This window comes from Triticum aestivum, chromosome 6D, assembly GCF_018294505.1.
Source record: "Triticum aestivum cultivar Chinese Spring chromosome 6D, IWGSC CS RefSeq v2.1, whole genome shotgun sequence".
In the NCBI taxonomy this organism is placed as follows: domain Eukaryota; kingdom Viridiplantae; phylum Streptophyta; class Magnoliopsida; order Poales; family Poaceae; genus Triticum; species Triticum aestivum.
Window position 1 is genome coordinate 409,725,128 of NC_057811.1, and position 14,840 is coordinate 409,739,967.

A 14,840-nucleotide genomic window follows, 5' to 3' on the forward strand; every position below is an offset into this window, starting at 1 on the left:
TTGACGAGAGGTCTTTTCCCTTTCACCAGGTACCGCCGTCGGTCGACTCGCCATCGTCACCCGCGCCTCCTGGCACCCCTCGAGGAGGCCGCTCACTTGCGCTCGGGCCTCCCTCCCGGCTTCGGGCCCCCTGCAGCGCGTGGGCTTCCCCCAGGCTTCGGCGCTCCCACAGCGCCTGGGCCCCGGTCTGTGTCCGTGGCGTCGGACCCGGCCCCGTCTCTCGCCGCCCCAGGCTCTCCCGCCGGCCCAGCTGCATCCTCGCCGGCAGCCACGGCGCCCCCGACTCCCGTTGAGTCCGTAACCCGGTCAGCGAGCGCCTCTCATGCGCCTGACCCTGGCTCCTCGACGGCTTCACCGGTGATCCCGATGGGCTCTTCGTCAACTTCGCCCTCGGTCGATCCCCCCTCGCCGGCCTCGCTGGCCTCGTCAGCTGCGCCCCCGGCCCCGCCGGTCCTGCCGACCCCGTGTTCAATAATAGGCACGGACTCCGGTGCGGTGTCGTCAGAGCCCGTCTCCATCGTGGGGTTGTCCTCATTGTCGAAAACCTCAGGCGAGTTGGCCGGCATATGCCCTCCTGGATCTGCCTTGCACGGCAGCTCTGCCACGCGTCCGCAAGGGCGGCCAGCTCATGCTTTGTCTCCGTCGATAGGCTCTTCCAGAGAGCGTTGGCGCCTGCAGTCATGGCGGATGGGGTGGAAGGAAGGAGGATGTGGAGCTGCTTGTGTTGTGGCGTGAAGTAGCCCGGGTGTGGCCGCCTTTAAATAGCGGATTCCAGTGAGGCCAGGCGTCCGGATGCGTCAATGCGCGGCGCTGGAGTGAGTTTCTCGTTCGGCGAGCTGGCTTAATGGCGGCATACAGACGGATGGGGCATTGAACGGGCATGGTAGATATTCGTCATGTCCCGTCCAGTAAGGCGTCTCCGACATTGAACAGGCGCAGACACCGGGGACGCGTCGTGGGCGGCGCCCTCGGCCGCTGCACTGCTTCAATGCTGGCGCCAGTCAGAGGTCGCGTCCGCTCTGTAGCCGGCTTCAATGGGGAGCGGCCGCTCTACAGCGGCATGAATGCAAGCAGCTGACACCGGGCGGGAACGGCAGGACGTTTTTGGGTGGGCCAGGGTGATCAGAAGCAAGCGTGCCTGTTGTTCGCACGCTCGCAAAGCTCCCCCCCCCCCCCGCCTCCCCTTCTCCCTGTTTGTCTCCGAACTGCCTTGCGGACCGACGCATGACTGCGTTGGATGGCACAACACGTTCAAATCACATGGTCCAGACGTATGCAGACAGTTTGAGGGTTTGCGTTGGAGATGCCCTAATCAACATATTTGTTCAGATTCATCAGATAACATACTGACAACGATTGCAGCCGGCCATACACAACGTACAGTTCATGTTATGAACCTGGACTTTTCTAACTATCAATCGTACTTTCAGAACCGAAGAAGTTGTCGCTGAACCCGACATCCGGCGTTCATAAAAGGACAAGATCGTTTCATTTTCTCACAGCTAATATGAGGTGAACGATGGCATCAAATTAATTCTTCCAAGTACACAAACAGAAAGCAACAAATCCTTAACAGTCAGCTTACTGTGTAAACAAGAGTAAGGTAAAGCACCAGAGAATCTTATCTCAAACCCAAAGTTAAATTGCACGCTGGCTGGGAGCTATAATACACTTCACTCATATTACTCCTCACATACTACAGGTACTATTCACCATGTACATAGTGTATATATCATAGGTAAAAATATGGCAAGGGATCCCTAATAGTACAGCAATATCTACAGAGCAGAATTTGTTTTGCTGAGAGACCTACACGCTGGCCTTCTCGGAACCAATCTGCCACATGCTGATCGAATCCTTTACGCGATCCGTACGCAAATCGTGGTAACTCTGCTCTCAGAATGAGAATCGGCAGAGGATCGGGTAGCAAAATGTTGAAAAACACACACACATTGTTCGCGGAAGGGGAGGATGGATGGATCGCCGTTCATTTCTTCCAGCTCCGGCAGCGTAGGACCGAGTCGTCGCCGCCGACGATCCATGTCTCCTTGGCGATGTCCATGGACACCTGGAAGAAGTCGGGCGGGTACCTCATCACCACCAGGTTCTCCTTCTCCGGCTCTTCCTCCCTTGCCTTGTTGCTGTCGCTCTTGGCCTCCTCGTCCTCCCCTGCGTCGGCTACTCCTAGCCTCCTCGCCAGCCCCTTCGCCGGCGCCGACCGGCACCGCATCAGCATCAGCGCGTTCGCCGGCGGCGCCGCGTCTTCTTTCTCCTGCTCCTCGTGAGGTAGCTCGTGCTCCTGGTTCTTGTTGGGAGCCCTCTTGCCTTCCTCGAGCACCATGAACCACTTGGCCAATGCGTCGCCGTGGCGCCGATCCGTCTCCTTCCCCGCGCGCTCCACGTGCTCCTCCTCCTCCTCGTCCTCCTCCCCGGAGGTGTACTCCACGACGGCTCCGGGGAACCTGCCGAAGCAGCCGGAGACGTTGAGCCGGAAGGCGCCGTGCAGGGCGTTGAGGAAGGGCAGGGCGTCCTTCTTGATCCCGAGCGCCTGCATCCACGTGGCCTTCTTCTTCCCGCCAGCACCGGCGGCCTTGGGCTTGGCCGACCGGGAGACCTTGATCTGCCCCGCGCACGTCACCTTGGGCGACGACGGCTCGTTGTCCTCGCCGACGTCCACGGCGTGGTGGCGCCGGCTCGGGTTCCTGTTGGTGGCCGCCCTGGACGACGACGACGACGGCCGGGCGCCGCTGGTGCTGTGCCGGCGCTCGGAGCTCGCGGACGGCCGCGACGGGCTGCAGGCCGTCTTGGGCGGCATCAGCGCCAGGTGCGCCCGCGGCGGGAAGCAGACGAGGAAGTCGGTGGCCGTGCCGCTGCTCCCCCTCCTCCTCCCCCTCATGGCGCCCGCGCTGTGTGTGAAGCTTCTTCTTCCTCGTCCTCCTCCTCCTCTGCTCCTAGGCTCTAGCTAGCGTCCGCTTCTTGTTGTGAAGAAGCTTGAGGCTGTGATGAGTGACCGAGCTGTCCGTTTAGGTGGGCAGTTTTTAAAGCCCGGCCGGACGACGTCCAGCTTTCGGTTGGTGCTGGCGTTAAAAGAAGAGTGCTTAAGCCCAAATAAACAAGACAAGGCAACATGTAACAGGAAAAGCTTGAGCCAAAATGATAGCTGCAATGGCGTGTCGTGCTGTTTGGCCATATGCCTGGGGTAATAAGATTAGTGCCCGGCGCTTGCTTGGCGAAGTGGTCTGGGCTAAAATATTGGGATTTAATCGGGGGCCTAATTGAGGTAGTTGATCACGGGTATCTTCAAGGAAGTGGACCTTGGAGCTTTTCTATGGATACATAATCTAATCTATCTACTGGGTATCTTCAAGGAAGTGTTCATAAAGCTACACTCCACCACCTTCCGATCTTGATCCCATCAAAAAGAATGCGCGGGTAATCTACTGTTGCATAGCGGAGGATCTATTTATGTGTTGTGTGTAAGTGCAGCATCACCAGAGGAGCCCAACTTTGTACTCCCTCTGTTCTAAAATAGATGACCCAACTTTATACTAACTTTATACAAAATTGGATCATCTATTTTGGAACTGAGGAAGTACTGCTATACAATTCTTCTTATTTTTAATGTGCTCCGTCGGCTCGATCTGTATTATACTGTTGTGGGCGCAGGTTTGTGAGAAGTGTGCAACAACGGCTTAACCTACCTGTTGCAGAAAACCGCAAACAGATGTGCAGATACAGTGCTAGGCTGGCTTTCAAATTGGGTGGTAATGTCACCCTACTGGCATGATCTTACCTAGATTTGTTGATGAAATACATCGGAAGGCACTGAACATGTGGAGACAGTGCAATTCAGTCCTCAAACTTTCAAAAGTGTGCACTCAAGGAAGTCGATGAAATGCATCGGAAGTCATTGAACTTACGCCATGCCTACTGGATGCACAGCGAAGGAAGGGTTTTAGACCGTCGATCGACCCCTTTGTAAAGTTTGAGGATGTATGGCGGGGCCTTCTCTGCGACCGTGTCACACCATGATGGTGCCTACATGCGTCCCCTGATTGACCCATCGGCCTCATTGCCATGTCCAATGAGCCACCACAACACTAGATGGTAGCCACCTCCACCACCTCTTCTCGGACGACCCGCGGTGAGGAGGCAGGGCACCGAATGGTGCACTATGGCTAACATGGGTGTATCGCATCCGAGAAAGGTGGGCCGAGCAAGGAGAACAGAGCCATATCGACACACCGAGGTCGGCAAAGGCAGAGTCCTCATCTGGGTGGCCTAGAAAATGGCGCCAAACTTGATATGCAGATCGGGGCAAGAGGGCAGGGACGTTCTGTGGAGGAATAGAGGCGGCTTGTCAGTTAGCATGGGCGTGGTGAGGTCAATGTTTCATTGTGCTAAGTGTCACTTATAACTAGGCCGTGTGGGGCCAAATAGTTCTTGTTTTACGAGCTAATGGACTAGGTTTTGCCGGTTTCCAAGCAAGGGAGACACCCCTCCTACCTCACTATCCTCCCCCTCACAAATTGAACCCTCACACAACAACAAAAAATAGTCACCACCACTCAAACCCTAAATCACCACCTCCTACCTCCCCGTCCTTCCTTTCCCCGGCCGCTTCTAGAGACTATTGGCCGGGCTAAGCCCCGTCACTGGTCGATTTAGGTGGCAACGGGGAAGTCGCCGCTCTGATTGCCTTTCGTGGTGAGATGTCATTTATGAGTGGAGGCTAGAAGCAAAGGGCATGGCTGCGTAATGGTGACAATTGTGGTTTTGGCCTGGTCGATAATATCTGGTGGCGAGGTGGCGGTGGCGACGATCTCGATCCTGTCTGCAGGGACGTAGGGGGCAATAGTGGCCATCTGCGCCCTACCATGGTGGTCCTCCGCTCGGGAACGTGGGTGGCGCCATGGTCCTGTGTTGTTAGGCGATTGACGCAGCATCGGCTTGACATTAGTCGCAACAAGCTTCCTGAAGGTACCTCAGCGGTTGAGCGTAGTTCACTTCCTGAAGGTGTTGTTACCGGAGAACATTTCTCATTGTTCTTGTGATGTCAAAAAATGATTGGTGTGGATAGTTGTTGTAGTAGTTCGACGGTTGCTGTTTTGATCACTTTGGAGATTCTTTTCTTCTATTTCCTCTACTTAGACATAACTTCTGCCTGGTATAACTTTACTCTTTGCCAGCATGATTGTGTGTGTGTTGTGTGTTGATGTTGGTTGTATGCGTCCTAATCATGAAGAGACCAGGTGCGTCATCATTGTGTTTGTTCGTATTGCCTTGATACTTCATTTTAAGATAATAAATTCCACCTTTACCGAACAGGTTTTTCCAGTTTTCGAGCCGAGGACATTGTGTTTACACCGTAGACAAATTTAAAACACACTTTTCTGTAAATTTTACTACTCATAGTTTTTCTATTTCAACCAAACGTCCTATGCATGCAGCTGAAGGTACCAGCATGGATGCATCGATCCTCATCAGATGAACCTGTTGCTATCAAGTGAGGAAGCAAGTACGGACAGTTCACAGTCAGCTGACTGTGGCAATGTTGTACACAGTAGACTTATCTACAAAGTTTTTGCCATAAAAAGAATCTAACAGACATGCCTCTCCATGCCGTGGTGGTCCAACGGCGTCCATCACCATGCTTGGACCCCGAGCTCCAGCAGCTCCTGGTGGTCACGCTCGAGCCCTCCGAGTGCGCGGTGGCGGCACACGGCCGGGCCGACGCGGCGCCTAACCAAATAATTCATCTACCGCCGAGCATGATTTCTCTCCTCCAGAGCACGAATTATTAGCGCTACTGCCACGCCTGTCACGAGCGATTCCCATGGAAACTCCAAAGCAAAATGAAGGAAAGAAAACCATTACGCATGCACTGATGCAGACCGGAGCAACACAGCGCTTTCCATGAGCCACCACTGCATTGTTAATCCTCTGCAATCATACGACGAGCTTCACATAATGATGGTATCTCGGAGCATTAGCTAGCACTGACGGAGCACCGAGCTGCGGCTACGCTACTGATGATGGACGTCGCCGTGATTAGTTGTTGTTTATCCGCGTAGCAATGATAAGGGAGAATGGGGGGAGAAGGGTTGGTGTGTGTGAATTGTTTTTCTTCTGAAAGCAGGGATTTTTTTCTTGTGAAAGCAGGTTGGTGTGAGTGTTCATGAGTGATGGATGTGTAAAGGATTAAAGGTGTTAAATTCATTTAAGAGAAACGGGTGCCATCATGGGGAGGGGGATGCATCACGCACACTATTTTTTTTTTTTGAGGGGTATCACGCACACTATTGGGAGTTGAGAGGGGATGGAGGGAGGGGGTGAGCGGTTGGGCTGGGCTGGCTGGACCCTCCACCACGAGCCAAGATTTGGAGCCGGAGATTCGCTGCGATTGCCAACTTGCTTTGCCCCGCACGCATCGCTAGCCAGCCGGGAGGCCATCCTCTGGGGGCGCTTTCTACAGTGTTCCGGCGGAGTGTCCATTTTCAGGCTTCCGAGGGCGTCGACCGTCGAGGTTCGCTAGCAATCATACGACCTCCGGTCCCTGCATGTGTCCTCGTTCGCCATGTCGTTGCGTGTCTGCTTGGGTTCTTCCTGCGATCAGTTGCACGCTTTCGTGGATATTTTGCTGAGGAAAGTAGTGGAAGTCTGGTCAGTGTTTTGGTAATGGAACATGTGCGCCTAGTGCTTGGGTTAATTTAGCACCCCCAAAATGTAGAAAGGTACCAAATTTGCACCAACCAAACTGTGAAATTCCATATCCAAATTTGATGCAAGAACAAGATAAAATCCTGTTATTGGTAGTTATATTTCCCTCTATCTGTAAAAACACAGCATTTTAGACAATGACCACCGTCTTTAACATGCAAGTTTAATAGTAGAAGCTTAATTACAAGAACTATATCATGGATAAAATTCATGAAAATCTCCTGCACCATTCCCCACTAGACACCCTAAGTTCTTACACATCGAGATAGAGAATTTCAATGCACACTTTCTTAAATGACATCCATTTCCGAATAGAGGTGATAGCGTGTATGGAGTTGAGGTGATGTATTATAATACAACTAGAATTTGTTAATGTGTACTCCCTCGGTCCCAAAATAAGTGTCTCAACATATTATGTGTTTTGCTTCTTTTGGGATGGAGGGAGTACATCATATTATATGTTTTGCTTCTTTTGGATGTGTGGGCCAAATCTGTATTTTATGTGTTGTTGCATGTTATGAATTAGAATGTGAAATAGGAAAAGGTACAGACACAAATTCAAGTATATGTTGAGGAATGGAGAATACCAACTTGTTTGGTGGGATCATTTTAGTCTATGAACTTGCAAAACGATATGAACTAGTCCCTAAACTTTCCATGCAGATTCAATTCGACAAAAACAGTCTGAATCGCACACAAGCCATGCCATAAAGGGCACACTCCCGTGGCTGTTTTTGTGTTGAAGCCGGATGAAATTAGTCAAATGGGTCCTTATTAATATGTGCTTGCCCGTGTAGATATTTTGTTTACGACCCAGGGGTTTAGGCAATTCTCACTCCTAGTCCCCAAACCACATGTCCCCCTCAAACTGTTCGTAACGACTGTGTAGAGTTGTCGTTTGCGAGCTGGCTGGCTGCTAAGCACACCAAATGGAGCCACGACATTGAGGAACATGAGATGAGCCGCCCGATTACGATAAGCTACAACTTGATCTTGCTACCTATTGGCCAAAAGGGTTTTGGGTGTAGAAAGTTGCTCGGTTTTTTTTTTTGCATGATTGGGCCTAAAACTAGACAAATTTGGTGGTTGTATGTTGGCAGTGACATGGGACCTGTTTACAGATGTACATGACACTTCTCTCATGCAGGTTATCTACGGATGTACAAGTACGCTCCGTTTGTGGTCGTCTCTACAACGTGTGGAGAATCAAAACATGTTTACGCAGGTGTGTACACGCTTGGAGAACACAGCAATGGATACTTTTGCCCGACATGCATGGCAACATGGTCTTAGGATTAGGCATCATACAGTCTTATGATTACTTGTATTTCACTTTCTTTTCTTTCTGGGTTTGAACTTGGTTTAGTTGTGTGGATCTTAGTTTTGCAGTGGCTGGGTGTAATACTTAAACCTTTTAAGTAATAATGCGCTACTTATCAAAAAAAGTAGTCGTACGAGAAAAGTGATAGGAATGATAGATTAGGGGTCGTGATGATTGTTGCCTTAGGTCCATGGATGGTTTGAGGGGGTAGTAGTGATGGTTTGACTAGAAGATAAGAGCCATAAGTTAATGTGTGTCTTCTAAGTTTGCTAATGCGTTTGATCAGATGATACCCACTCCTCCATAGTTGGCGTGGTTCCTCTTCTCCATCGGCGGTAGTGGTCAGGAACGGAGTCAGGAAATGGTGATAGGGGTGGGGGGCTTGAACTAGAAGTATCGATCACAATTACACTCATATATCATCGTAACTATCGGAAGGTCTAGTGGTCTAGATTCCCAAAACATGTTCGATGTTCTACAATATGAATAAAATTTCATCTCTATTAATCTGAATTTGGCTCTACACCCACCATGATTAACGGTCTCAATAATTTATTCTGAAGTAAATTGGCTACTAGTTCCAGTTGGCTTGAAAATGTTCTCAACTAAACTCTTCATCTTCATGTCTACATAAGTAAAATTGGAATATTTTTTAAATATTTTATAATTGTAGTTTATAGTTTTGTAGTTTTTAAGACACACAACTAAACAAAATTAAATACAAAAAATGATGGTAGGAATCAAGACTAATTGTTATCATGTGTACACCCACTACGACTAATATGTTTGAGGAAACCGTCTCCCCTATCGGCCTACCATAAGCCGTCTGCACGAAAGCTAGGCGTGTGCGTCGTAACTCGGTGTCCACAAGCACCGAGTGGACGAGCTGAAGGCCAACGGCGGAAGACCGAACATGATGACCAATCACATAGCTGGTTGGTTTCTCTATTTTACACTATGTGTATGGGAGAGGATTTGTGGCACGCATGGGATAGGGGCACACATATCTAGGGCCACTCGATTGTCTTATGATTCGCAAATTGGATTGGTCTTCCGCATGTGTTTAAGGCGTAAGGGGTCCACAAATACATCGTTTGGAAGAGAGTGCATGGCTCACTCGTCCCACCTCCCATGCTTGTTTTACTTGTAAATTTGAATCTATTATATGTTTCGCACAAAATTCCAATTTATATTTTGTTTGCATATTTGTGTTCATTGTGACGAAGGTATTGAAATAAGGCCCATTTTGAATATGTTTTGACACGGTTTTGTAAATTTTATTAGGTTTGCATTGCTGAAACTTAGTTGAAATGAACGATAAAATCAATAAGTTTTGGAACTCAAACTTTAAACCAAGTGGGGCTCCAACGTTTTGAAAAGTTTTAAAAGCTTTAGTAAGTTTCTAAAAAGCAAATGAAATTTGGTACAACTTTGTAAAACCTTACGACTATCAAGTTTTATATTCTAAACTTGGTAAAAAAAATTAAAAATAAAGGTGTTGGAATTTATTTAAATTGTGTATTATTTGAATGTACTCGTTATAACAATCATGAATATGCGAATGAAACTTGATTTGGACTTCGGAAGATACAACAGATTCAAGTTTTAAGATAAAGATGAAAAGCTATGGGAAGTGGGAGAGTGACAAATAACGAGTGCACTTTAAGCAAATGGGTCGCCGTATGTGTGCCACTGCGAGTTATAGCTATGTGGATTAATAGTTAATGGGCTTTTGGAATATTCCACCACCCTACTTGGAAGGGAGTGGCAATAGCCTGTCTTTTTGAAGAAAAAAATCAGAACAAAAAAACCAGTAAAAGGAAAGAACTAGAAAGCAAAAAAAAATCAACAAGAATGAGAAAAAATATAATCAGAACCAATGAACTGAGTCGATCCATTTTCCCTCATTGTGGGCGTAGCCTTGCTTAGTTGACTCACATATCATGTATTTAAAAATGTTAAATGTGTGTAGAGAAATATTCAAGATGTAAAAATATGTACAGCACTAATGAAAAAATTAGACATGTGCTGACACAAGAGAAAAATAATTTTAAAATGCAATAAAGAATAAGAAACAAAAAACCGAAGGGAAGAAAGAAAAAAAGGAAAATCTGAAGAAAGCCAAAAAAGACAAAGAAAGCCGATGCAAACTAGTGAACAGACTGGTAAGAAAAAACAAAAAGCTTGTCCGTAGCTACAGTATTGGGCCGACCCAAAGACTGTTGCAATGTAGGCGAGTTGTAATAGGAATTAGTACGGGCGGCGTATAGGGGAGCTCAGAGAGCAACTAATCGGCGGGGCCCTCGTCAGCTCCCAGTGTGCCACCACGTGTGTCGCGCTGTGTGCATCCCGCGGGAGCATGTTTTTTGTTTTCTGCATGTGTTCTTTTTTTTGTCTTTTACCTTGCTTTGCTAGAATTTGGTGAGAAATTTGTTGTTTTTTTTCGAAGAACAGTTTTTTTTTTTGCAAGAAAAACTTTCAATCTATTCCTCTTCAACCATGGTACAACAAACACTAGAAATAATAAAAATTACATCCAGATCCGTAGACCACATAGCGACGACTACAAGCACTGAAGCGAGCCGAAGGCGCGCCGCTGTCATCGCCTCTCCCTTGCCGGAGCCGGGCAAACGTTGTTGTAGTAGACAGTCGGGAAGTCGTCGTGCTAAGGCCCCGTAGAACCAACGCATCAGAACAGCAACCGTCGTAGATGAAGAGTGTAGATCAAAAGGATCCAACTTGAAGACACACGAACGAAGACGAACGACGAACAGATCCGAGCAAATCCACCAAAGACAGATCCGCCGGAGACACACCTCCACACGCCCACCGATGATGCTAGACGCATCACCGGAACGGGGCTAGGCGGGGAGACCTTTATTCCATCTTCAGGGAGCCGCCGCCGTCTCGCCTTTCTGAGTAGGACATAAACCCTAACAAAGCTAAAAAAAAGATCTAAAAGCGGAGCCCTCCCACCGGCAAGGGCCGAGATCCACTCCGTCTCCATGGCCCTAAGGCCACCAGAGACGGGACGGACCGGTGCCAGCGGGAGGCAGAGAACCCTAGATCTTGGGCCGCTGCGTTTGCTGAGACGCGCCCTCCTCCTCCGCCCGGGGTTGAAGGTAACGCACTCGTCACCCAAACAATGAAGGAAAGCTTTTTTCGAAGAACAGTTGTGCTTCTAAAAAAACATAGTTTGTGCTTTCATGAGTGTGCTTTTCAAAAAGGGGAAAACATAATTGTGCATTCCAAATAAGGGAAAAGCACAATCTATCTTCTACAGAAAGCACATCTAGTGCTTCCCCGAAAAAAAAGAAAAACACAGCATGTGCTTTCAAAAAGAAGTGAAAACCGGAATCATCCTTTCAGGTTATGATTTCTTTCTTGTGGTTTTTATTCGTTTTTCTGGTTTTTTTATTCCAATTTCTCTTAAAAAAGATAGTTCAAACATATAAATTATTTTGAACAAAAAATCTATGAAAAAAGAGAAAACTCCTATATTGCGACAAAGTGGTGCACATGCTGCATGCCACTTGTCAGGAGCAGAGAAGGTGGGTAATGGCCTTTGCAAGGACGAACCCTTAAGTAGTGATTTTGCTATTATACGCGTCACGCGGTAGAAAGCGAGCAATTGCGCACCCCTCTACTCGTCAGAGCTCTTTGGGTCGGCCCATGTGCGGATCGGGGCGGCCGTTTTTTCATCTTATTGTTTTTATTTATTTATCCTCTTTTAATATAAAAAATGTTCATGAATCCCGAATTCAGAAAAAAAGTTTGGTATTTCAATAGAAGTAATGAAATTCGAAAAATGTTTACAAATTCCAAATTCAACTAATTAGTCAGGATTTCAGAAAAACTTATGAAAATAAAAATGTTTGCAAATCACAAATTAAAAAAAATGTTTGGGATTTCAAAAAATGAAATTAATTTTTTCCATGATTTTTAAAAATGTTCTCGAAATTCAAAATTTCTGAAAAACTGTCTAGGATTTCAAAAAATATTCCTAAATTTCACCAATTTGAAGAAATGATCCTGTTTTTTGTAACATGCTCATGAATTTGAAAATATGATCTTGGATTTATGAAAAATGTTCACGAACTTGAGAAATATTCATGGTTTCAAAATATATTCCTTGAGGTAAAAAATGTTCACAGACTTGCAAAACGTTCTCAAAGTTTAGAAAACATTAATGAACTTTAAAGCTGTTCCCATATTTCAAAAAAATCACGAATTTAAAATTTTATTTCCATATTTCCGAAAATTTTAATGAAAATGTAAAGAGCAAAAAAAATAAAGGAAAGAAGAAGAGAAAACCGAAAAAAATAATGAAAAGAGTAAAAAAAAGGGTTTTGGAGAAATAGAGAAGATACGAAATGGGCCAGCCCAGTACTGCAGGCGTGAAAGCTCGTTTAGTCGCTATCCCCCGACCTGCGCGGGGAATAGGATCCGACGACATCTAGCTCTACGGACGGACGGTGAGTCCGATTTGCGGCACGGCATTGGAGATGCCCTCAGTCATTTCTCCCTTTTTCATCGTATATAGAACATCTTCGCAGAGAATCCTCTGGGAAAAATCTTATTTGACAAAAAACAGGTTGAGTGGGCGTTAGTCGGCAGATACCCAGAAATATTTCCTCTAAATTATAATCACCCGTTGTTTATAAATTGCTCGCTGAATGCTGATTCCACTCTAATGTTTTAATTTTGATGAGCCGCGCGCCCTGAAAGCGTCGAGAAATCATCAACCACCGTGGCACGCACGTCGTGTGCAGGTGCATTGACATTCTAGCTCGAGCTACTATCCGCGCGGGAGCCGGACACCACGAGTAGGCTACGCTGCTGCACCACGGACGCCGTCTGCCGGTGGCTAGAGCTTGGAACTGAATCTACAGTCATGCACCGGCCAGCAGAGAGAAGACATGTTACTGATGTAGGAGTGCATGAAAACATGGACAAGATCCACACAAATGGAGATGCCATATCGACATCATCAACGTACAAAACAGCCACCGCAACTAATCACAACTCTCACTAATGGCACACAGTACAAATCAGGTCCCGATTATTTCGCCACCACCAGCAGCACGAACTCATCTAGTAGTACATCTCCGCGTCCGGCGCGGCGCACGCGGATCACGGGGCCGGCACGAACGGCCCCGCAGCTTATTGCTACCAACCACACACGATGACGAAGAGGCCGGCGTACAGCTTACTCGATCTTACTCCTCGGCGGCGGTGCCATCGGCGGGGCAGCGGTCGACGACGGCCTCGAGCTTGTAGGGCGCGGCGTCGGTGGCGAGCCACTGCTCGACGGTGAAGAGCTGCTGGGCGCAGCCGCGGTGCGGGCCGGTGACGGTGACCTCCACGTAGTTGCAGTACCAGCCGTGGTGCGCGCCGGTGCCGTCGGAGGACACCCTCATGCGGCAGGGCGCGCCGGCCATGCACGGCCCGCGCCCGCTGAAGATGTCCAGGTTGCCGCGCTCGAAGTAGGAGTGGCCCCCCCACATGAGCCCGCCCCACGACGGCAGGTCCGCGATCGCCACGCCGTCGGCGTTGCCCGCCGTGTAGAGCTCCAGCGTGATGTTGGCGTCCGTCCCGGCCTTCCAGATCGACCCCGTGCGCACGTACACCGTGTACACGCACTCCTGGCTGTCGCCGCCCACCGCGCCACCGCCCTTGGTCAGCTGCGGATCCGTCGAAGCCGGCAAGGTAAACGCGATGAGTACACGAGCAGAGCAATAATCATGTCGCGAGGAGAGGAGAGGGAGGACGGTGAGTCACCTTGATCTGGGTCGGGAGATCGCGGCCATGCGCCAGCGCGGCGGCGGAGACGGCGACGGCGAAGGCGAGGAGGAGGGCGGCGAGCCGAGCCATGGCTGACGGGTCGGAGCGCGATCGAGCTTGGTGTCTTCAGATGCGGAGATTGCTGGGGGGGAGTGGATGGTATAAAATGGAAGTGGGTGATGAGGCCGCGTGGGGCCTTGGCTGTCACCGTGCCACCGTGGCGTCGATCCGATCCGGAAAGCTTTTAAAAACTGTGCAGTTTTGTCCCTGCTCGTCTGAATTAATCCTGCATTATTCAATGGACGCATCATGGCCGACAGAGGACAGACAGGGCCGCGCCACCCGCCCCGCTCCCTCCACAGTTGCTCGTTCCAAATATCTTCATACTAATACTAGTAGTACGATACGAACACTGAGTTCGAAAGAAAAGATCGTCAAGCAATGAAACAACCTAGGATCCGATCGCAATGACAGAAGGTCTAAGCTTAAGATGATCTATACATCGTGGAATTTGAAGCAGTTAGAGCAACTTCAATGGGGCGACCCAAACGGACGGCGATTTCGTCCGTTTTTTGTCCGTTTGGGTCGGCCGCCCGTTCGACGTCCGACCTCTTTTAGATTTGAGTCGGCAGGGCACCCAATGCGCCGGCCCATTTTATGTCCGCGCGCAATTTTTTTAGAAAAAAGGCCCACGGCCATAGATCATGCCAGTGGCCATGTCGTCGCCCTGGTTTTGGTGCTCCAGCGTGCGGGAAAGGATCGCGCGCGGGAAAAAATCGGCCTAGCGCGCTGGTTTTGGCGCACCGCGTCCGGCGCGCGTTATTAAGAAGGCGTTCCCTCCACACTCTGTCGGCCGCCCACTCGCTTCGCCGCCTCGCCGCCTCTGCGCCACCATGTCGATGCGCCGCCTGGGCGCTTCGGATTTTCGCAGAGTCCGCGAGCGCCGCTTCGGCGCCTTCTCCTTCGAAATCTGGTTTGGTGAAAAACGCCTCAGTCTCGGCACCTTCGACACCGC

General features: G+C 49.1%; 2 protein-coding genes across 2 annotated transcripts; both read right to left on the bottom strand.

The window, feature by feature from the left end:
• Nucleotides 1-1,599: 1,599 nt before the first annotated feature.
• LOC123141790 (uncharacterized) lies at nt 1,600-3,397 on the bottom strand. Its single transcript, XM_044560866.1, has one exon. The coding sequence runs from the start codon at nt 2,894-2,896 to the stop codon at nt 1,988-1,990; it is 909 nt and encodes a 302-aa protein (XP_044416801.1). The 5' UTR covers nt 2,897-3,397; the 3' UTR covers nt 1,600-1,987.
• Nucleotides 3,398-12,950: 9,553 nt separating this feature from the next.
• LOC123145447 (PLAT domain-containing protein 3) lies at nt 12,951-14,057 on the bottom strand. Its single transcript, XM_044564860.1, has 2 exons — nt 13,823-14,057; nt 12,951-13,725 (listed from the first exon to the last, which is right to left on the bottom strand). Exons 1-2 carry the CDS (start codon nt 13,913-13,915, stop codon nt 13,261-13,263), a joined length of 558 nt encoding a protein of 185 aa, XP_044420795.1. The 5' UTR covers nt 13,916-14,057; the 3' UTR covers nt 12,951-13,260.
• Between the last annotated feature and the right edge of the window lie 783 nt (nt 14,058-14,840).